The 24,681-nt window shown below is 39.3% G+C and overlaps 1 protein-coding gene across 1 annotated transcript in view; it reads left to right on the top strand.

Moving 5' to 3' along the window:
- Positions 1-376: 376 nt before the first annotated feature.
- GRXCR1 (glutaredoxin and cysteine rich domain containing 1) overlaps positions 377-24,681 on the top strand; it is a 111,662-nt gene continuing 87,357 nt past the window's right edge. The window contains exon 1 of the mRNA XM_014857104.3: positions 377-950. Within this exon, the coding sequence (XP_014712590.3) occupies positions 549-950 (402 nt within the window). The 5' untranslated portion in view covers positions 377-548. The remainder of the gene's footprint in view (positions 951-24,681) is intronic.

Here is a 24,681-nt window from a genome sequence, read left to right as displayed (position 1 = left end):
CAATATTGATAGCTTTATGCAGGGTTGTAGCATGCTCATTGCCCTTTATCAAGATTGCCCATTGAGAGAGAAAGACAGGAGAAACGAGCAATGTGAGAAGTCTGGGACCTCCCTTCCTACACAGTTGATTCCATATGTTATCTCTGGCCTCCACTCTGGACAATGAACTAAAGCTATTTCTGCTGCTAAGATCCTTTTCTCACTCACCATTGGCTTCAAAATTCCAGTCTTTCATTTCTTTGTTCTGTACTTATTTTCTGTTTCATTGCATGCCACTTTCTTGCACTTGTCCTGTTAAAGAATCCACCATGGCTAGTTAATATTTAAAGGCTGGGATCATTTTGCAGGTTTTAGTTTAAAGGTAACCATAGCACACACACACACATTCATTATTAATAGCAGAGATGCGCTGTAAGTTCTTGGGAATCTTCTTTCCTTTCAATGTTAGTTTCGTGACTGCTGCTGTCACTAGAATTAAGCTCTAATATTGCCATGTGGCAGGTGAACTAACGTAATAGCAAGGGAATCCAGAATTATGTGAACTGTTTATGGGGGTGGATGTGACCATGCTAAAAAGGGAGACGAAACCAGAAAATGACAGGCCACGGAAAGTCCGGTTTCGGATCGCGTCATCTCACAGCGGGCGAGTTCTGAAGGAGGTGTATGAAGATGGGCAACCGGCAGGCTCTCTGGATTCTGAATGTGCCAGTATCTGTGGCATAGATGGACTAAGTGAGTCTGAGGGACAGCAAAATGGCCACATAGGATCAGAAGGTGATGAGCATGAGAATGACGAGGATAACTTGCTGGTGTTAGCAAGGGCTGCCAGTGAGAAGGCATTTGGTACAAGAAGAGTCAACATTTTAAGCAAAAATGGTACAGTGAGAGGCGTCAAATACAAAGTGAGTGCTGGCCAAGCTCTATTTAACAATTTACCCAAAGTATTACAGGTAAGTCATTGCACTTTGCTCCTTTTGAAACTTGTTCCTAACTCACCATCTCAACACCAGTCTGTTCTCCGGTTTAAGGCAAGCCTCTCTTATTCATGACTCCTACATACTTCATGAGTCACTCCCCCATCTAAGATATTGTCTCAACATCCATCGATTAAAAATAAGGTCATTACACTAAGCAAACTAGATTGACTTCTCAAAGTCAAATTTCTAACATTTAAGTGGTCTTTTCTTCCAGTATGTAATGACTAAGACAATATGTCTATTTCTTAGCCAAGAAAAAGACAGACTGTAGTGGTCAGAGCATGTGAGCAAAACTTAGAAGTTAATTTCTGGTTTATCATCCTGAAGACACCAGTTTAGCATTAATCATCAACTGTATAATATTTAAACTGGAAAAATTGAGTGCTGTGTTCAGTGGAGTTGGATTCAGCTGGAATATTAGGAAGATACAAAGGCAACCTTTGACTTTCTCCCATTCCTGCGGAGGTTGCCTGTTTCCTCTGAGGTGCATTTCTCCATTCATTTGCCCTTAAGGACTTTACAGCAGCACTTAAAAAGTTATTCCTCCATATATGTACAGACTGAAAGCCAGATCTTATAGTAAAAAATGAGCCCTTAAAATGTGATAGATTCTGCACAGTAATGTACAAATGTATAATTCAGGTGCTGGGGTCTTTGGCAATGATCTAATATTAAGACAAGTTTTTGAAATTGCCTGGAAGCATTGGTAAATTGATTTTCTGTTAAAAACAGACATCGTTAATTCAGGATTGGAATTCATAATCACTATCATTAAGGTAGCAAACCAATATTTTTCATTGTAATACCATTTTATATCTTTTTCAATGTAAATAAAATGATTTCTTGTGATGAAATTATTCAGTGCCTTGATGTTGTGTAAGGATGCCAGAGTGGTGGGGAGAAAGGATTTTAATCAGTTAGTTGACTATTTTTCATTTCAAAGGAAGTATTTGGAAAGATTGCATCATGAGGATTTAAAAAAGAAATTAAAGGGCAAAAGCAGTTAAGATCAAAGGTTCTTTTCATATGTAGAACTTACCCGTGAAGGATTTCACAGATTGGGCGCTTGGGGGTAGGGAGCCAAAAAATCAGAAACTGATGACTATGTTTGACTAGGTTGGTAACATTTGTATAGATTTCTCAAGATGTGACTATTAGGTTGAGAGAATCTCAGTGGCCTCTGTGTTTCATCTGATGCAGAAATTGTTATTGCCAAGGTGTAGACCGAGACTCTGTAACAGTTAAATTTAAAAATGTTTGCATTCATTGTGATTAATTTAGCTTGTCGTGATTTGAATTGCTTTATGACTTGCAGGGTTATTTACAAAACTGCTGTACTAATTTTAGTACTTTGATTTGAATTCGTTTGTTCAAATCTCTCCAAAAACTATCATTTATGAGTAAATACCTTAAATCTTCAAAGTCTACAAGAGAAGAGCTTTTCCTCCCTATGGCTTTATTCTGATAGTGCTATAAATTCACAGATAGGAGACAGAGGAAATTCCAAAGTCAGATTTTTGTACTAGATTAAGTTACAACATTTACTGGGTGTTTTTTCTATGCATAATTCCATCAGCCCTTTTTTGAGAAAAAAATCCAATGAAACTGTCATTTTCTAATAATTTAACCTCATTCCATTTACCCTCTGCTTTAAGAGGACAATAATGGTTACTAGTAAACGTTCCTCAAAGTTTTTGATATTTAAGCAGTTTTTTTTCCAGCTAGTCCTTCTTTCTTTACAATATAGGTAATCAGCCCATGGGAGATATTCACAAGTTTTGTCCATCATTATTAGTTTGATCATCATCATCATCATCATGGGAATATTCTCTGATCTCTCTAGGACAAAAGATAAGGTAAAGGAGCTCCTACCTTGGATCAGAGCTGCCAATTGACTATTCTAAGTGGCCTCCATTCACATCATTGTGTGAACAGCACCTCTTGGAGTTGTTCAATACAGTCTACCTAGCATTATGTTGAGAGCTGACTTGGATGCTTGCTACTTGCTAAGGGATGTGTGTGTCATAAAGGGTGACATATGTCTTAGGCATATGTCTGAGGATGACTAAGTAGGTTCCCATAGGCATCCCAGCATGCAGTAGTAGAGAAGCCCCAGGGGCTAAAAGCAGAAGTTACCATTCGATTACTCCTATACATGGGTATGGGACCAGATGTGAGTCTTCCCTGGATGTCTGTATATTTTTCATATCCCTTGGAAAGTAAGGAGCAAGCTTAATAAGATGTAACTAGAATGTAGCAATTTCTCTTAGGGAGGAAAAAATGGAGGGTTGTATCTTGGATATTTGATTAAGGTTCCAAAGCACAGCCAATCTTACTGAAGGAAGGAACTGTGACTGAAGAAACAGTCAGGTCTTTCTCCCTATTTTAAATTACAAAACCTTAAAGCACTCAACTTGAAACTTGAGAAGAAACCTTAAATATAAAGAAAAACATTCAAAGACTCTGTAAATCACTTTGCTTCCTCTCTATTAGTTTCCCATTCTGTTATTCCTGTCTCATAAAGCATTGACATATGCCTTGCAAAAATTTCAACTGTGAAGAGAATAGTCATTGAAACTATTTGCTTCAAACATTTTTACTTCTTAGCACCGCTTATTTAGAAAGTTGTCTGTAAAAGGGATAGTAGAATAAATTTCTATTTCATTTGTCAATTAATTTGCCCTACAGAATTCTGGGTAATTGAGGATGTTCAATATTAATCAAGGTTGTTAAGGGTCTTGATAAACCAGGAGGCAGAGAGAGAAAGATCACCTGGATGCTCAGGTGGACTGTGTAGAGAGTGGTTCCTTGGTTCCTTGGTGAATCACTCAAAGGCCTTGAGCTGGTCTACATTATGGCTCTTCAGATCCAGGTGCTTGACTTTTTCTTCTCTTCCAGAGGTGACAAGAATATAATGCTCAAGAGAGGCCAATTTGGAAATCTGAAAACCTAGAATCTAGTCATGGCCCGGAAATATGCATTTATTAGAAGCTGTTTAGGTTGTTCTTATATATATTAAAGTTTGAGAATTATTGACATAGACTGTAAAAGGGAAATTCATCTAGTTCCCTAGAGTTAATAAAAATCTTCCATAATGTTCTTATGTCTTCAGTATTTAACGAGGAAAATGAAGATGATATGTATTGATCTATGACTTTTGCTTCTGATTAGGTTAGATCACCAGGAGGGTCTTTCCTGAGCCAAAGATGGATCCTGACAGACATGTTTCCTGTTGGTATCCTAATGCGTCAATTAGTTGGTTTAGGAACAGGCCCAGAAATCCTACCAGTACACTCTGATGTTCGTGTTCTGTTTTAGTTCTCTTTAAGAAATTCTGTTGTAAGTAAGGCTATTTCTATCTAGGTAAATAATTTTACTCCTCATGACTTAAAAATTTTAGAAACGAATTATTATTTATTTAAAAAAATTATTCACTGTTATCTCATGCAAGACAAATTACAAAACCACTGTATAGCTCATGGCTTTCATCACCCAGTTTGCACGATTGGATTTGAGATACACCTTACTCTTAGCAGCAACATTATTTCCAAAGTCTCTTGGAGTGGGTCAATGATGCAGATAATTAAGATCATTAATTTTTTCTAATTTATTCTTATGGGATTAAATTTCAGACGGTAGTCATTTCTTGACCTTATCTTCAACCTTTTAAGTTGAAGCTATTAGAATCTTCTAATGTAGTTTCCATAATTTTTATTTTCCCTCTTTCTACAAATTTAAAATTACTATATTAGAGAAAAATAGATTCAAAGAAGGAAAATGATTATAACACCTACTGTAATTTGGTGTCTCCTTTCTAAGGGCTCAAATATAACGTATAACCTCCGTCTATGTATGTACATGCGTGTCTCTGGTTAGTGTCCTTGTATTTATGAGCATTCTAACATTGCAACACAAATAAAATAATGTAAAAATAACGCATTTGCAGAACAATTTACATTATGTAAAATTTTTTAATATATATTGTTTAACTTAATTGTACCCCAAATTTTATGAAATAAGCAGGAAAATTATTATTATTCTTACTTTCAGATAACTGAGTGTCAGAGAAATCGATTGTCTGGATCAAAACTAATAATACAAGAACTCTGCTTTTTGCTGTTTTGGTTTTTAAAAGTAAAATGCTCTATATAAAAATTCCCAATTTTAGCTTTCGAAATGCTATGATGACAAATATGGATATTTATAGGAGTAAATATATCGTGCTTTGATATAGTCTGGTCTTTTGAACTTCAACATTTGGTTAGCAGATTTTAAAGTTTGTCATTTATCCAATGTTTGATCTTCATCTAGAAAAGGTTTTTCTGCAGAGTTAAATAGCTTCTATTCAGTTTTAAATTGTACTTCTAAAATTTATCAAAACTTATAATTTCTATCACATTATTTGATTAAATTGCCACGAGATTGCAAAGGTTGAGACTGGAAGGGGATGATGTGGTTAACTCAAGGAAGGCCACTGCTCGATGTTGTTTATTAACTTCAGGATGGATGGTTATTAATAGAAGTTTCTGGCCATATTTATTATCTATCCATGGTTCACTGAATCTAGCTTTGGTAGTAGAATAATATTTCAGTGAAAACGAGGCAATACTTTTGATGACTGTTTGGTCCCAGTGGGTTTATTTGGGCCACTCCGGAAAAACAATAACAGTATGTACGGAATGCCAGGCATTGTTCTCAGTATTTATGTGCACTGACGTATTTATTCCTTATAGCAACACCATAAGGTAGTAACATTATTAATCAACTAATTATAATTTGAGTTTTTCTGTATATGAAATATTAAGTTGGAGGATTTATTTATGTAGTTTTTTACTGAGGTAACATTGGTTTATGACATTATATAGATTTCAGGTGTATATCACTATATTTCGATTTCTGTGTAGACTTTGAGATGGCAGCCAACTGTGAATCGCCGAGGCTAGGATGTGGATTTTTCCTAAGCAGAGGTATATTTCTGCCTCTTGCACCTCTGTCAGTGTTGTCTCTTGTTGTGGGTTTTTTAAAAATCTGGTTTCCAGATCTCTCTCAGAGGAAATTGTTTCACAGTTATTGATTTGTTGTGTCTGTGGGGGGAGTTGAGTTCAGAGTCCTCCTATACTGCCATCTTCCAAACTCTCCAAGTTGAAAGATTTAAAATCTCATTTATCCAGAGAAATTCTCATGTAACGTTCTATTAAAACAAGCATCCTAATGCAAATATTGCATTTTTAGCGATCAGCAAGTAGGCAAGAAACTCTAGGATTTTTGATACAATTACAAACAATGCAAGAAATTACATTAAGAAATTAAGTGACTTGTCATCTAAGAAGCAGAGGAAAGAAAGCACCAAAAATAAGTTGGTACTACTGATATATTATTTGTGTACGATTAAAGAATTGCAGACTGATAGCCCTTGGAGTCCTGTGACCACCTTCCACATGCCATCCCTTTGCTACTCTTTGACACAGCATTTGACACTAATACTAATTAGGACCTCAATACATGTTCTTACTTTGAGTTAATGAATTAAGTGATGTTCTCTTAGACAGTGGTTATTTTCCCCTTTTCAATCTCTTTTGGGTTTGGAGATTTACCATGCTGGATAGGAATGGAGTTTGCATGGTGAAGTGTTGGTAGCTTGCTCCATTCAACTCTTTCTGTTGTGGGTTATCTTCAATATTCATTCAATCATTCATTTAATAACTATTTACTGCATATCTATTATGCAGTAGGCATTATGCTAGATAACATGATGAATAAAGCCCAGTTTCTGCCTTCATGGAATATTCAGTAGTGTGTTGTGAATGATTGTGTAGAGGAATTCCTGGAAGAATTCAGATACGACACTTGACTTTGTTTCCCCTCTCCAGAGGCTCCTTTTCTGTTTTCTTTTTGGCCTAGCATAGTCTCTGCCAATCATTCTTCATTTCTCAAATGCTTATATTCTTTTCCATTTAGTCTTTCTCTTATTAGACCATGATTATATGGAATCCTTTTCTTCAGCATTTTTTGCTTGCTTTCTTGATTTAGTTCTGTGTCTAGGTCCCCAAACTGAAGAGTATTTTGTATAGTTAATGACTCTTATCTTGATCCTACAGGTCTCCAGAAGTCAGTAATGGTGACTCTGACCATGAGCGCTGACATATCCACATTCTGTGAATCCTATTAAAATTTTCTCTCTTTAATTCAATGAATATATAAATTGGAATATCTCTCATTCTCCCCTATTCATCAGAACCCCTGTATCATCATGACATTTTAATTTGTGGAAGCTTGTGTTTAATTGCTTGAAGCTTAACCCTATGAATCTGTCTGAATTCTGACTTTAGAACAACATGCTGAGCAATCCCACAGATTCCACAAGATGACTTGAAACTGCTTAATGAACTCTTAATGGCAGCCTATGGTTACCACATAATTAGGGAATTAGCACCTGATGTTTCCAAACTTTATAAAAGCAATATAACACTAGGACTAGACAAACATTCTTTGGGCGGCCTGCTCAAGCTTGCAGAGTTTCTGATAGTTTCTCTGAAACCCAGTATTTTGAATTTTGCATAAAAACAATAAAAACATTTACTAGTCTGTAAGTTACACACTTTAGAAATATATCAATCACTCAATCATTATCACCTGAAGGGAATTTAAGATTATAAACAGAATAAAATGTCATACAGAAAGTTTTGGTTAAAGGAATTTATTTATGTTCATAAATCTACTTAACGAAGATATAAGATCTCTTTGCTTAATTTTATTTTTCTAATAATTCGTTATCTCACCAATTGCTGACAAATTATTTGTGTCTCAGAACGTTTCATTAAGAGGAAAGAAATAGATCTACATTTTGTTCGTGTTAAAAGAACAAATTATAGGCATATTCCTTATTTTATGGATTCTTAAACAATAAAATTAGTCCATGAAAGAATTAAGTTGCTTCGTTTCTGTATCTTATATGTAACTAATGGTATGGAATTAAAGATCTTTGTTATATGAAAACTCTGAAAGCTCGGCTAGTCCACAAAGTGGCTAGAGCAGTGAAAGCCAAGGTATTGATCTGCAAGAGACAGTTTTCATTTGAAGAGAAGGCAGTGGGGAATTATTCTCTAACAGGTCAGTGGAAAGAGAATCGGGAGAAAGAGTATCAAACCAGTGGAGACGAAATGAGAGTCTTCCTAGGAAGAGAAGAGTTGGGTGGCTATGACCATAGAGGAAGGTGGTGGGTCTAGAGATTGGGGGAGGGGGCTTCATGGATTAGAGCACAGTCAGCAGGAGAAACTGCGGGCAATGCTGCCCACGAGTGGCCCAGAAGCAGCCCATGCTGGCAGAGCACCTATCCTTCCCTGTGCATTACCTTTGGTGTGGAGCCAGGCTCACATATTCTTTCCTGGCTGTCTCATGAGCACCTTCCTTTGACAGCTATCAGCACATTGCTTGTGAACATCTGGCAGAAACGATGCCCTCTCATGCCCCAAGATTCTGCTGAACTCCTTCCAAATTGTCCTAAATAAATACTCCCCTTTTCAATGACACAGGACTCATGATTTTCCCCAGAAATAAAAAGCAGGGCCTTTGCCATTCAAATTAATCATGATGGTTATGTGAAACATAAAGCCTGCAATATCCATATTTAGGAAGGACTGAATGATGACAATTTCTCACTTACTGTATTAGTTTCCTGTTGTTGTTGAAACGAATTGCCACAAACTTAGTGGCTTAAAACAACAGAAATTTATCCCTTTACAGTTCTAGAGGTCAGAAATCTGAAAGGAGTCTTATGGGGCTAAAATCAAGGTTTCAACAGGACTATGTTTCTTCTGGAAGTTTTAGGGGAGAATATGTTCCTTGACTTTTCCAGCTTCTAGAGGCTGCACATTCCTTGGCTCATGGTCCTGCATCACTCTAACCTCTGTTTCCATTGTTGCATTTCTTCTAACCCTCCCACCTCCCTCTTTCCCTTATAAAGACTTTGGTGATTACATTGAGCCCACGGAGATAATCCAGGCTAATCTTTCTATCTCAAGATCCTTAATGTAATCGTGTCTCAAAATCCCTTTTGCCATTTAAGGTAACATATTCGCAGGTTGTGGGGATTAGGACATGGGCATTTTTGAGTGGCTAATAGTCTGCCTAGCACACCTGGCAGGTATGGTAAGCTTGTTTTGTCTATGAGAAAACTAGGGCCTTGCAGTAGATAAATTATTGGATCCATTTTTCCATTTCCCTGTTAGGAGTATTATACATTGACACACTTTTTCCATGGCCCTTTTGAGGACAGGAGTGTACTTCTAAAGCCTTTGACTTTCATCTTGGCCATGTGATTCCCTTTGGATAATGGGTTGGTAGTAGGTGTGGCACATGTGGAGGCTTGAAATGTGCTTGCATGGTTGGGTTTTCCCTCTTGTACACCTTCCATCTCCAAAAGAAGGACAGGCTGCAGGAGGTTGACTGGTCCCAGAAGAGTGAGAGATGCAGAGAACAGGCCTGGACCCAACTGACAGTTTGAAGCCAAAGCCTGAATAGCTTAGCCTAGATCAGCCGATTGCTAGCCAACCCTCAGACTCATGAGTGGGCAATAAATGCTTAAGGTTGCATTCCAATCAGTTTGGGGTTGTTCATTAAGCAGCAGAAGAAAACTGCTTGAAGCTCACAGATATCAAGTACCTTGCTCAAAGTCACATGATGTTAAGTGATACAACTTCCAGAACATTTGACTCCAAATATTGGGCTCTTAGCCACTAAGCAACTAGTGTCCAAACAACCACTTATCAGATGCCTGAATTTTCTCTACAATATCCCTGCCAAGGCCTTATCAAGCCTTTGGTGGGGATTTTTAGGGACAAGAGATTTAGGGTCTTTGGCAGGACTGGGTGTCAAGTCTTCTCACCATCCTATGGATATTGACCTACTGAAGCTGATCGTACTAGGATACAGTGAAGACAAAATGTCATCCAATTCTATGAATGCAGCTAAAGATTAAATTAATATTTTTGGTGGCCACATCACACTGTGTGATGTTGGCTTGTTGATTCATTTAAACATATTTTCTCAATCAAGAGATTCATGAGGTTAAAACTTTCAGTCCCATAAAACATCAATTTTTCATTTAATGTAGTAATATTTTGTTAGTTTCCTTTCTGCATATATGTACAGGGCTCTATATTCAACAAAATTTAGTTTTATTGTGTTAGTCCAGGCGGTTACAGTCCTTTTGGATTCCGGTTTGGTATCTCACTGTACCTTATACCTTATTAAGTCAATGGAACAGTTTTGATCATGGCAAATTATCAGCATGGAGTAATATCAAGTGAGTAAAAGAATGTATTTAAAGGAAATAAATATCCCTAATAAAGTGGCAAGTATATTTTAGTAAGTATTGGAAACCAATAAAGTTAAACTAGTGGTCTTATTCTAACACAGAAAGAGGAGGGAGGCCCATGATGTGTAAGTGGTTGTGACACAAAGTATGTCAGCCTCAGAGGACTCCATGGGTTTCCTCTTATTAGGTTCTTTAAGAACGATCCTTGTACATTACTCTTATAGTGACAGAAACTCTTCTTTAGGAAGGGCGTCATTTGTCCCCAAGGGGTCATGCATCCTAATCCCTACAATCCGAGAGCAATAACTGTGATCTCTGGGAAGCTGATAGCTTGTAGTCATGGCACGAACATCGTATGTTGAGTCAATTGAATCGACACTCAGCAGTACTGGGCTTCTAGAGTCACGGAGCTTCATTCACGGTCAAAGGAAGCAGCAGGAGCCTGAAGGCTGAAGGTTTGTCTCTCTGAGTGCCTGGTGCTTTTAACTGCAAGTCGAATGCATACAGTTATGCACATTTTCAGTTAAAAGAAAGTATTAGAAATTCTATTACCAGGACAACACAAAGAAACTAACCATCCCTTACTGAGGGTACCACCTCTCTTTCTAACCACATAGAAAACTAAACAATGGAACTTGGGAACCCAGCTTCATAGAGTCTCTTAATCACAGCTGTCAGGACTTTTCCAGTAATGGTGGAATTTCCCTTTATGTATATCTATATGTCTATATCTATATTTATTTATTTTTTCCTTCTTCTTAGTTTCTGCTTATTTCAGCATCCTCCAAGGCCAGTGCTGCCTGCCTCAGTTACTCAGTTACAAGTCAGCCTTCTCAGGGAGTGTTTTTTATGTTTCTGTGAAAGATTTCTGGAGACAAAACTGTACCCCCAAAGAAGTGGCTTGATGGTGGGAGCTTATGAGAACTGAAGAAGAGTCAAAGCTTGTGTTGGAAATTGGGTAGCTGCCTGCTCAGCCTGCATAACAGCCCCTTCCTCTCTCATTCCCTTCTCTTCTTTCTGTTGGAGGTATAAATGTGAGGCACAACTGACCACTACAGAAAACATCATTTGACTTGATTTTTTCCACATCAGATTAAAAGTGACTCTCGGCTCCTATTTGTAAGGGAGTACAGGGAGTTCTATATTAGTTATCATTGGGACTCTTTTCCCTACTCATTGTCAAAACACTGCAGGTTTGCAAGGGGCCAGAAAACCTAGAGATGGTCCTGGTCTGTGCATCCTAGTAGCTCCATCTTTACGCTGCACTCCAGCCCGTGATGCTGCACCGATCCTGCAGGCAGCTCACGAGGCCCGTCACGCAAGTCCTCTCTCAGAATGTCCAATTTTACGTCTTCTGATTCTTGGAACTACCCAACTTCATCATTTTTATGTCCACGTTCTTGAAAACATAGCTCTATCAATTATTAACAGGGGCAAGACTCAAGTTTCTAAGAATCAAAGCCCCACTTTTCTTTGTGAGAGAAAGAAGAGACAAATACCATAATTCTCTAATAGTGTCTTAAACGACTTTACGTTCTTTTTCTCTCCATTAATGGGTAAGAGCACTATTCTCTGGAGGGAGATGACCTGGTTTTAGATACAGAGTCTGACATGTCCTGGGTGGGTGTTCTGGGGAAATTTACTGAACTCTTGTAAACCCCAGTTTCTTCATCAGTAAAGAAGGGATAATGACAGTATTTCCTATGAAACAAATGAACTATGGAGTATAAAGCATTTTGCACAATGCCTAGCACATTGTAAGTGCTCAATAAATACCATTATTATTTTTATTATCCATCCCTCAAGTGAACTGTGAATTTATTATTGCTAAGTACTCTGCTAGGCAATGAGCCTACGAAGATGAATAAAGTGTGGTTTCTATCCTCAGAGGAGCTGAATTCTTCCTTATGAGGAGGACAAACTCATAGTTACTGTTAAATGTGATAAGTACTCAGGAGTTTACTGGGGACAGAGGCAGGACATCTGACCCAGTTCTGTAAATCTTATAGAGATCCTGTTCCCTACATGTAACGTCTTTTGAAACTAGGGCTATGTGGGAAGTCCTGGGCAACTCCTTAATGCAGTAAAAGTACTGCAGGCTTTATTGGTAGCACTCACTTCCCTTTGGGAAATCTCAGCTGCTGCCTCTAAACTTAGCTTAGCCTTTGCCACACACACCTGTTTTCCTGAGGCGGATTCCTCTGTTCAAGATCCTCTCTTGGCTCCAGCCCCTACCTGGCCCTTTGTTTTGGATTCTCTAGTTTTAAGCTCCTGTGGCTACTTGGCCACATGTTTGCCAGCCTGGCTCTGCTGCACTTGGCTCTATACCTGTGAGCTCAGCCAGCCACCCACGTGCCTTCTGTCTGAGCATTCCTCTACATCACCTGTCGTCCTGAAAGCCTGGCTTGCTCCTTCTGGGTAGACGTAGACTCTGTCTCTTCTTTAGTAATAGCCTGGATTGACTTGTTTTGCTTTCAACCCTAATCAGGGAATTATTTGTGTCTACATGGGTTGTGCTTGGCTATAAGCTACAGAGTAGACTACTAGACATGGCTTAAAATACACAGACATTTATTATATCAATTAAGAAGAAATTCAGAAAAGGCTATTGCTGAGGTTGTTTGGTGGCCTGATAATCTGATCAACAACCCAGTTCCTGTTCTGCTTTGTCATCCTTAGCTTGTTTGTGATGTTCCATCATGGATTCAAGATGGCTGCCATAGCTTCAAGCCAGGCCAGAGTCCAAAACAGAAAGGGAGGGGGAGCACAAAAGAACATTCTTTGTAGGTGTGCCTCTTCTATCATAAAGGAAAAGAAAATTCCAGAAACTTCCCAGAAGCATTCTCTTACATATCATCCATGAGAATAGGGTCTTATGGCCATTCCTTGTTGTAACAGGAGGCTGGGTATGTGAGTATTTGGCATTGCTTCTATGGCAGAAGAGAGCATGAGCATGGGCTTGTAAACAGCTGTTGGATAAGTAAGCAGAAGTGCCTGCCACACCATTATCCAAGAACTTAGATAAGACAATTTTTATTTTATGCAATTGAACCCACATTGGATCATGCTACTTCAATTACAAAATCACATTATCAGTGATTATATTTCATATCTTGTATACGTTTATTTTGCCTGTCCTTGTTTTTTCCTGTCTTTACAGGTTCATTTCTTCCTAATTTTGTTTTCAGTATTCGTTCCTTTTGATTTCTGGGTACCATCCATATTTTCTCAGGCCTAGAGCTTTTTACCTGATGGGTTTAATTATTCTAACACTAGAACTTCAGAAACTTCAAGTGACATTAGGGATGGTAAACTATTATTAACAAACAGCAGTAAAAGTGGAAGTGTATTAGTTATGTATTATATCTATAGTAGCACACTAATTGTATAATTAAAAAAAGGTGCATGCCACATTTGACTTAAACTGAGCAATCTAAAGCAGAAAAGAACTTCCCCCAAACAGTCCGTGTTGCTTCATTTTTTCCCTTCTGCTTGCCTACGTTAAATCAAAAACAAAATAAAATACAAAACCCAATGACCACAGAGTCTCGGCAATCATCCCCACAGCTTCTTCTTTCACTTCTGGCCTCGGAAGCCAATCCCCTCAGGGGCTCCGCAGTTGGCGAGTGGAACTCATTTCACATTAGAGGAGAACAATGATGGAAAAGCTCTCCACATGCAGAGCAGGGCAGACCCTCTCTCAGCAAGCCTTTTAGCAATGCTGCGCCAGCTTTCCTGTTCAGTAGTCATAAACAAGCTTTTAAAAAATATTACTTAAAAGAACACTATTAGTATTAGTAATAAGAGCAACCCTTTATTGAATGCCTACATGGGACAGAAATTATCTTAGGTACCTTTCTTACAATACTGTTTCTTTAATCCTTACAGCAAATTTGCAAGGTGGATATTAACTTATTTTACATGATATAAGCTGACAACAGCCCGATGTGATTTAAAGAACAATGAAAAAACATTTGTCTCCAAATATTTTGGCCTTTATTTCGATCTGCTGCCTGAAATTCTTTGTATTATTTTCTCTACTCCCCTACTCTAGAGATCTCCTTTGTCTTAAGTTGGGTTTGCTAGATGCAGAACCTGAGAGTGGATACTTGTGAAAGTGATTGAATAAGGGAGCGCTCTCAGAAGAAAGAGAGAGAAGGAAGCACATCAGGGTGGGGGAAGAAAGCCAAGCAAGGGAGTGATCTTGGCTAGAGACCAGCTTCAACCTGGACACTTGCAATACGAACTGTACCATGGATTGGTTCTCACCTTATAGCAACAGCCTGGGATTTTTTAAGCCTATGTTAGTCTGTCATTGGCCGTTGGCTGTCCGTGTGTGTGTGTGTGTGTGTGTGTGTGTGTTTATGTCTCTCTGTGTCAAGGCGTCATCCATTCTGCTGAGACATTTATCCAGAGAAGGGAGAAGCTGTGAGTTTTTAGCAGCCAATGTTCGCAATAGCTGGGGGTGGGTCAACCAGCATTGTGAAAGGAGTCTGGGAGCATCCACTACAGTCCACCTCTTGCACTGTTCAGATTTACTTGCTTCTCCCGTTAGATTTAGTCCATCCAGGCACAGCCTTGCCGCAGTTAGTGGGGTCACTTGAAGCCCCACACCCTGGCAGGCTGTGAAACGATAACTGATGCTTATTTTCTGCTTCATTTACTGTCCCCTGTAGACCCTCCTCCTTCTGGCTAGCACTTCTGCTCATCCAGGTGGCTTGCATGTTTAGGTGACTCGTGTCCTCAGTCCCCGTGGAGTCTGAGCCTCTGGCCACTATGCCCACATCAGGCAGTGTTGCTATACTTGCCCATTTACATTTAAAACCAAGTGAGGGGCCAGCCCCATGCCTGAGTGGTTAAGTTCACACGCTCTGCTTTGGTGGCCCAGGGTTCGCTAGTTGAGATCCTGGATGCAGACCTAGCACTGCTCATCAAACCATGCTGTTGAGGCGTCCCACGTAGAAGACCTAGCATGACCTACAACTAGGATATACAACTATGTACTGGGGCTTTGGGGAGAAAAAAATAAAAAATAAAACCAAGTGAGTATCAACGCAGGTACCTGAATGCCAAACATATTTTCTATCTGCCTCTAATACGTAGAGGCAGTTCTACTCCTTGAGACAATCAGGTCAATTACCCCTGCCAGTACGGAAATCCCTTTTTGTGCCAGCTGGCTTACCAACATGATGAACCCAAGGTGATCAGATGTCAACTTTAGCTTTAAGTTTAGTGGCCCTCTTACTGTGTTGCTTGGTGGAAGTACTCCTTTCTGGGATGAAGGACTTAGACTAATAATGCCTAAAGTTGCAAGGATGGAAAGTACAATTCCCCAAGGGGGCGACTGGGAGTAATGGTGAATGGGATCATTCTTACATCTTCCCATTGGTTCCTGAGCCCATGAATTCTAGCTATTGGCAATATAGCACCGTATAATGACCACTGATTTAAGGTATAAGTGGCAGCCTGAAGAATGATGCTCCTTTCTTACAGGTGTCATATCCAAGGTGATGCATCAGCTATGCCAAGTTGCTACTATAAAGCTTATCAGGTGGTAGGTTATGGATGGTGTGGTAAGTGGTAGGGCCAGCGCTCCTTCTTGTTCAAGTAGCTTACCTGAGCTCTCTGAACCTGCTTGAGCCTGATCTTAGAGAAACCACTTTCATTTTATGATGAATTGCTTCCAGACCTACCTTACCTTATGACTTTATGGTGTGATAGTATACATCAGATGGGTACTGATAGGTAGTTGTGATGGTCTGGTAAGGTAGATGCTCACTTTCTACCAGGGCCCAGGCCATGCCAGAAGTTACTTTTCAAATACTGTGTAGTTATCTCCTGCATATGGCATGGTTTTGGTCCAGAACTCTAGGAGCTGTTGCTGTCTTCCTTACTGAGGCTGGCCAGAGATTTGACGTCGTGCCCTTCTCCACCACTGATAACTCTAGTAACCTGAGATCTGCTGGGTTGTGTGAACCACACTTCAGGGTTGGCACCTCAGTCTGCAGCTGTTGCAAAGCCCTTCTTTTTGTGAGCCTTACTCAAAACTAGCTACCTTCTGTGCCACTTAGTAAGTGGATATGCATCCCCTAAAACCTGAAGAAGCCCACCAAACACTGTGCTTCTTTCTTAGAAGTAGAAAGTGTTATACAATAATATGCTTTCCTTTTGAGAGAAGGTTCCAACATGCCCCAGACCATCAGACTCTTAAATAATTCACCAGGGTTGCAAGTTCTTAGATTTTTCTTAGGATCTCTATGGAGTTTCTCTCCCACATTCTGAATCACACGTGTCTTACATCCAGACACTTAGTATTTCTTGCTCATCAGGTCTTAATATGATGATGTTACTAATACTGGTGGACACCAGTGTGAGGTTCTGTGTAGTGTCATAATTGGCTGCCCTTTCCCTCTTCCAGTCTCCTGGATGAAGTGGCTCCCATTCATCTGGGGGAGCAATTCTCTGTCTGGAGGAAGAGGCAGCTGAGAACAGTTAGAAGCCACCACTCACAACCGCTGAGGATAGTGTGCAATACTGGGGAAGGGAAGGAAGGGTTGTGGACATACACCACAGCATCCACTACACCCTGTAAACATAAAATGATGTTATCTGGAGACAAGGGAGGAGTGGTGGTGAGTGGGGAAGGGCTCAAAATTCAAGATACGAGGCTCTCATTAAAGCATTGCATTGAAAAGCAGTGAAAGGCAGTTCCATTTCAACAGAGAGAAGAAAGGAGAGCCTTGGTTGCCAGAGTTCTGAGTAGCCAGGGACCTCTCCAGTGGGAAGTGGCAATGGTGGAGTGGAGAGAGGGTTGTTAAATAGTCAGAAAATTTGCAAGTTAGTTAAGCCCTTGGCATTTGAAATGGACCATGGTGGGAGTATTCCCACCACAGAAATCAGCAAATACTATACATTAGGGCTTTTTTCCTCCCTCTGAAAGTAGTTTACCAGCGCATCACTGCTGCTGAAAAGTTTCTGAAAAGAACATCAAAATAGGCAAAGATGAAGAGCAAGAGAGCCAAAAACACTCCCCAAACTCTACCTACTTAATGATTTATCCTGGAGCCAGAGCTATCCCTGTGCACATTTTCCTTTTCCTAAAATGCAATCAGAAAGTGCCATCTGGTTAGCCACTTTTTAAGGTCATTAGTGTTATTTTCTCATTAAAATCCATTTACTCTCTGGGTTTGCTTAGTAACTTCGTGTTGCCATAGACATGAAGAAACTTCCTATTTCATTTTCCAGCCTCCAGGCTTGCCTCCGGTAGATCCCTTCCTCTTACAACTGAAAATCTAATCATGTTCCTCCCCTAAAAACAAACCAATGATTCTCTGCAGCATTTACATATAAAATCAAACTTCTTGTCCTGGTGTATGAGCCTGGGTTTCTCTCAAAAGCAGAATGTGAAATAAGGACTCGAGTGCAGGTCGTTTACTGGGGAGCTAATCTCAGGGCAGGAGGGAGAGATGGACGAAAGTAGAAGAGGGAAGGAGATACAGTCAATACGAAGGTGCATTGATTACTACCATGGGCAACTTCCTTCCATCTTGGATCCTCTTGGGGCCTCTGAGGAGTGTCTAAGATGCCTTGCAGAATCCACACTAACAGGGAGAAGCATTTGTGGACTCTTTCCCCTTGGTAGGGGTTGACCCAAAAGATCTCTATCCTCCCCAATTTCTGGGCTACATATGCCTGGGAGCTGAGTAATATTCTTCCAATGCCCCACACTGAGGATTTGGAGAAAATCCAGAGCAGAAAGCAAAAGATGCATAGCACAAGCTTGAGGTGAGTTTCTATCTGTATAAAATGACCTGAGGCTCATATGAAATTGTTTCTTGAAGCTGTGGTTGTGAGGCAGAACAAAAGAGGCAGCTGTTACACATGGCATATAAAGCTCTCCGCTATTTTCCATTTTACTCTTCCAGTCTCATCCCTGGATATGCTATCCCTTATGGCCCGTACATACCAATACAGGTACCCTAACCATACTCTGCCATTTTATATAACCTGAATTTTTTTCTTTTTTTTTTGGTACCTGCTGATTTCTTGAAGTGCTGCCACCTTCTTCTCTTGGTTAACTCAATCTTTTAAGCTAACCTCAGAAGTGACTCTTTCCTGGAAGCTTCCATACTTCCCCAAGTTAATGTTAAATGCCTCTGTAGCTCTTGAAACACCCTTATTATAGCTCTGCTAGAGCCCTTATTACAACACACTGTACCTCTGACACAGAAGTCTGTTTACTACCCCGCCTTCTGCATGGGTCTACTGTAAGAGACTCTATTTTAAGTTTCCATATCCTGAGTGCCTAGCATAGTACTTGGATACATAATAAATGTCCCATAAATACTTGTGGACTAAATGAATGAGTACATATTGATCTTGCAGTGGACTTCTTTTACCAAAAAAGAAAACATAATCTAATTTAAGCCCATTCCAAAACAATTGAAATATAGATATATTTTGAAAGATGCCTACTAGGTATCCAAATACATCTCTGAGATATAAATATATATAAATATATGTAGAGAGAGGTAGGTCTCATATATATAATCAACAAAGCAATAATAATGAAACTGTAAGAAAATCAAGCAATAAATCAATAATAATGAACATATGCTTTCTACTCATAAGAATTAGCTTAGCTACAGACATATAACATGATGGATAATAATAAAAGAAGGGAAAATAATACACTGAGATATGAAATATTATAAGGTAGTATGAGTGAATAGGGAAATAACTAGCAGGAAATATGTTTGCTATGATATCAGAGCTCATAGAGATCTTCTGAGGACAGAAGAACAAGCAGATAAGATCTGAACTAGGCAGTATGTGTCATGGTTTGCAGCAGTGACTCTGGAAAACAACTCTTAGGTTCAAACTCCTGGGTCACATATCATGCATTAGCTGTGTAATCTTGGGAAAACTTTAGTTGTTTTATCTATAAATTGGACTTAGTAATTATACCTAATTCATGTGGTTACTGTGAGGATTAAAATAATTAATACAACAGAGACTAGAGCAGTGCCTGGCATACACACTTCCATTATATATGATATGCTTACCTTGAAAAATGAAGAGGTTAGTCTCTTAGCAGAGACATAAGATATGTTTGGGAGCCAGGCATTAGTTTATTTGTGGCAGAGATTTATGTGGGGAAATGGTGGGAGCTAAAACTGGAAAGCTGTTTTGGATTCTTAGTGAGGACCCAAAAAGTCAGCTCTAGCCAGCAGTGAGAACAAACAAAGATAAGATGGCCATATGTCTTGGTTTCCCCCAGATAATTATGATTTAATTATTGTCTGGTATAATTATTAGAGCACCTTTCACTTTCAAAAGTGTCTTGTTTGGATAAAAGATACCTAAAAACATGATACTTAAGCAAGGGTCCTGGGATTTGTGGAGATTATTGGTTATAAATGTGGGAGGTGCGCTGGAGAAGAGCAGTTTACAGGTTGGTAGCACCTGTAACGGTTGTTGCATGCTTATTTGAAATTGTAAAAGCTCAGTACTGAAAGGGACCTGGAGATAATCTGGTAGAATTTTTCTTTGGTTTTTTATATTGACACATTGTCATTTGCTTTCAATGTATTTTGAAATGTTCAAAGACGTATGTGAACCTGAACTCTTTGTGACAAAACAAAAAACAAAAAACAAACAACACACAAAAAAATAAGAGGAAGTCAAAGTTCATTGTAAATAAACTGCATAGAGCTCACGTGGATGGGAAGTCCTTTACTTTGTATTCAAATGACAGCCCTGACTATTTCCATATGCCAGATTTGGAGTTGAACACGTTAGTCAATAGTTTAGGGGGACATTGATAACACCATTCTACAGCAATGTCTGTGCAGTGATTTCAACATACTTCTGCACTTTGCCCTTATTATCTAATATTGGGGGAAAAAATTGGGAAATTGGGAAACCAAAGTCCTGATACCAGGGATATGAAATATAGATCTCACCCCTTCAATAAGGCAAAATTTGAAACCGTTAGTTGTGCTCAGAAAAGCGAGTCCCTAGTCTCAATCAAGTGTTGAGAGTGGACCTGAGTCCACTCCCTGGGCAGTAGTAAGAGATGCGAGGTAGACCTTCAGTGAATCCTGTTAGCTTATACCCACTTGAAGCTGGTCAGAACTCATACAAAGCTTGTCACACAGTGGGGAAAGGGATGTGAGAGACGTGAGACCTTAAGGATCTGAAGCCGGATGGGAGAGGTGTCAATACGAAGTCTTTCTCAGATTGCACTAGTATTTTCTTTTCACCTGAACTGACTTTTTCTTAGAGTTCAGTTCATTTTCTTCACACATTTGAGGTTAGTGTGTGCAGGGAAGGATATTTTTTCTTTCTCTCTCTCCACTTCTCCGCTTAGCAGTTTTCGGTGCTGCCACCTCAGTCTAGAACCACATCTTAAATGGTGACTGAAGACTTTTGTTCTCTGGTAATATTGGGTATGTCTTACATCCAGTTATAAAGCTAGGGGTAGCTTGGCTCAGGTTCTATCTGCAAAGCTCTGTGTCTTTCCACACTTCATATAAGCTATATTTCTAGGCAGCCAAGGAGGCTATTTTTCCCTATGTATCCATCATGAGATGATGTGTGCTAGCCTAGCCACCTTTCCAGCAGTGAGTCTGGCTTCAGTCCATTGCTGTGGGAGCTATATGACCTCATTCCTACCTACCACATTGTTTCTGTTCTATTTCTGGTCCTTGACATGAATGTCTTGTCTTGATTTTTTTAAAAAAAATTTACTTTTTTTCATTTTAATCTCTCATACTGCTTGGAACGTTGAGTTGGGGCACATATAAACCTAAAGTTACCATGCCATCTTGACTGAACGTCTCTTGGAAAAATGATTTTGAACAGATAATTCCATTCCCAGCCAAACTACTAATCAAGTGTAAGTATAGAACAAAAATGTGCAAAGATTCAAGAGAATTTACCTTCGTCCCATCATTTCAGGAAACAAAATTACTTAAATATGTACTTTTACAAAAAAGAATCGTACAAACCAAGAGATGAGAAGATCTGGGATTCAGGAAACACTGGATCCAGTTCTGGAAAGCAGGAAAGGGAGATCCCAGGATAAAAGTCTTCAGCTGACCCAGAGAGCAATTGCTCCTGATTGGATTAACAGGATAAATGGTAGTAAAAGGGAAGTCAGTCACAAAGAGGGCCACCTGAGATACATAGACACATTAATCAAGAGAAAAGAAAGTAAATTATAACGTCCAGTAAAACCACACAAGCTGGAAAATGGTCATGATCCAAATATGTAGCAAATGAAATTTTGTCATTTTTTGAGATGGCAATTCCTTAGCCTTTTTTGGTCTTTCATACCATTGACATTTTTAAGAATATGGGCCAGTTATTTAATAGAATATTCCTCAATTTGGGTTTCTCTGATGTTCCTCATGTTTAGATTCAGGTTATTCATTTTTGGCTGGGATATTATGTAAGAGATGTTGTATCCTTCTGGGGGTATCATATCTGAAGACACATGATATCCATCTGTTCTCTACTAGTGATATTAATTTTCATCACTTTATTATGGTGTTGTCTAATTTCTCCACTGTAGAGTCATTTTTCCTAGTTTAATTAACAAATAATTTGTTGGGAGATACTTTGAGGCTGTGTAATTATCTTGTTACTTATCAAAGTTTGTCAGCAGATAAGAGACATAAACTCCAAGAGAAGGAAAAAGTTTATTTGGGGTCTCAAGAGTGCAATTTGGGAGACACAGATTTGAGTAGAAACTGAAATGTGGTCTGCTTACAGGAGAGGGCATCAGGATTTATATGGGAAAAAAGAGGAGAGACGAGGTAAGTTGTATTAAGGAAAAGATCATTGGTGCTGATGAGGTAAGGCTAGGTTTGTACTTCATAGATTGGCTTGAGATTGGATCATCAGGTGAAAGTCTAGACTTATACTTCATTGATTGGTTAGCAATTTGGTCATCAGCAAAGTCGGGTGTTATCAGTCTTTACAAACAGGATATTCTTGTCCTTACTGACTTCTTGGAATGTTGGCGATTGGGTCCAGTTTGGAAGATAAAGACAACTAGATATACAAGGCAGTTCCTCTCAAATTGCTGCTCCAGCTCTATTTTAATATGGCTCCACTCATGTCATCTTTCACAACTTCTACACTCAAGATTAAGCACCCATTTGTGGATTTTGACTGAATCAATTTTTAGAATTATGTTTGCAAAATGATTTTTTTCTGTAGTTACTGGTTAGCATTTTTTCTGTAAGGAAGATTCTTTGTTTCTCCTTTGTTTATAAACTTATTTATCCATCTATTTATTATCAGTATGTAGACTCATGAATTCTTTTTCACTGAGTTATAATCCATCACTGTCCTTATTTATTTTAGTGATCTGAATGTTCCTGTTTTGGCCATTGGGAGCTCCTTAAAACTGTTGCTGGTGTCTTTTTGACATACTTGCATCAATATTTTGAGCATTTCTTTACTTTTTGGCACAAGGTATTCCAGGCTCACTTTATACCTTTCCTGCCCATCCCAGGAATTAACCATTTCTTCAAAAAGCCTTGGTTCCTTTTGGTGCAGAATGGTATTAGGAAACTGAAATTTGGGTAGTGGGTTTGCTCACTGCTGTTGGCATGTCATTACTTATTAGTCCTTTCAGTGACCAAAGCTAATGACAATGGTGGAGGGAACTTGTTGTAGTTTGGCATGTATTTCTCTCATGAATTTGAAGCTCATGCTATTCTCTCCTTCCTAGTAATGCTGAAGGCTGGGGACATGTGTGATTTGACTTTTGCTCCTTGTTGATCTTATTTTGGGGAGAAGGATGAGTGGAGTGATTTGGATTTAGGAAGCCGCCGTTATCTGAGGGCTGCCCAGAACCTCTGAGATCCAGTCTTTTGGTATCTTTCTTATCCAGGGCACTCTCAGTCTCCAGGGTAATCAAAATGTAAATGGAGATTTTCAATGAATTAATGTATGTGCTGATGAAAACTTGGATAATAGAAATTTATGCTCTATCTCCCTACAATCTTTCACTTTAATAGCGTGTGGTTGCTTTAGGGTCAAAGAAGGCAGCTTAAGAGGAAACAAAGCCAAGAATCACGCCCTTAAAATGAACACTGAGAGGAGGATGGCTTCTGTAATTTGCTTTTATGCATTGCCTTCAGAGGCTGCTAATGTTTTCCCAATACATTTGGCATTTTATATATGTATGTATATGTGCCATCCTTGGCATTTATGATAGTTTAATCTGATTTTATTGCTGAAAGCAGAAATATATGGAGGCGAAAAAAAGTGTCCCATTTCCTCCAGTATTGATGGCACAGATGAGAGCTTAGTGTTTCATTTCAATGAGATTGTGGCTTTCATTAATCTCACACTTATAGCTGATGAATGGAAATTGTTTTGCCGTCCTGGGCAGCCTGCTCCTGCGGAGTAATTAATCCCAAATGAAGGGTTGGAAGAACTGCCAGTGAAAATGCCCTATAACTGCAGCTCAGCTGAGGCTCACCAGCTAGGGCTGTACTGGCAGCGACTCAGGACTTTATGATTACTCTCACTTTCCTGGGGAGAGTGACAAATGGAGCCACTGACGCCCATTTTAATTAAATAGTCTTTGAAACAGGTGGCCAGTCAGGATGAAGGAGGTGCAGAGGCCTTCTTAGATAAGACCTTCTTAGGGTGAATGCATTTCGCTGTGAAAGAAGCTGCCCTGGGCAGAAAGGCCACCTTAGCATTTCTGGGCAGAGCAAGAATAACTGAGATTATGAAGCACAAGCCAGGGTCCTCTAATAGGGAATCCAGATAGGAATTAGACAAAGTGATAGGAAGAAAGGAAGGCCATGAAATATTCACCCTAATCTTTAGTTTTTCAATATTATGAGATCTGCTATGGAACCTGACTGGTGAATATGCAATTTAAGATTCCAGCACAGTCAGCACACACTTATACCTGAGTATAAAGTGGTTTGAAATCACTTTTACATGCACATAATATTTCTCCAAAACCATCCTGGTGAGTGTCTCCTTTGCCACACCAACCTCACCTTCATGAAAGGGTAGACCTAGGATCACTATCATGCATTTCTTGAGCAATTGGAGTTCTAATAAAGTTTTAGGTTTTCTCCTTGGAGCACTAAAACTCCTGGAAAAAGTCAAGGCCACCTTGCTTCTCAACATGTCATCTAAGGACCTGGGGGATCAGCATCACCTGGGAGTTTGTTAGAAACATAGAAAAGTCCCACCCAGACCTACTGAATCAGAATTACATTTTAACAAGATGCCCAGGCGATTCCTTTGCAAATGAAAGTTTGGGAAGCACTGCTTGAGGAGGCTAGACCTCCGCATCGACTTGATGGTCTCTCTCCACTTTCTCCTCTATATTCCAGCTCCCTTTCC

Source organism: Equus asinus, chromosome 3 (genome assembly GCF_041296235.1).
Source record: "Equus asinus isolate D_3611 breed Donkey chromosome 3, EquAss-T2T_v2, whole genome shotgun sequence".
In the NCBI taxonomy this organism is placed as follows: Eukaryota; Metazoa; Chordata; class Mammalia; order Perissodactyla; family Equidae; genus Equus; species Equus asinus.
This window is presented reverse-complemented; position numbering and strand designations above follow the sequence as displayed.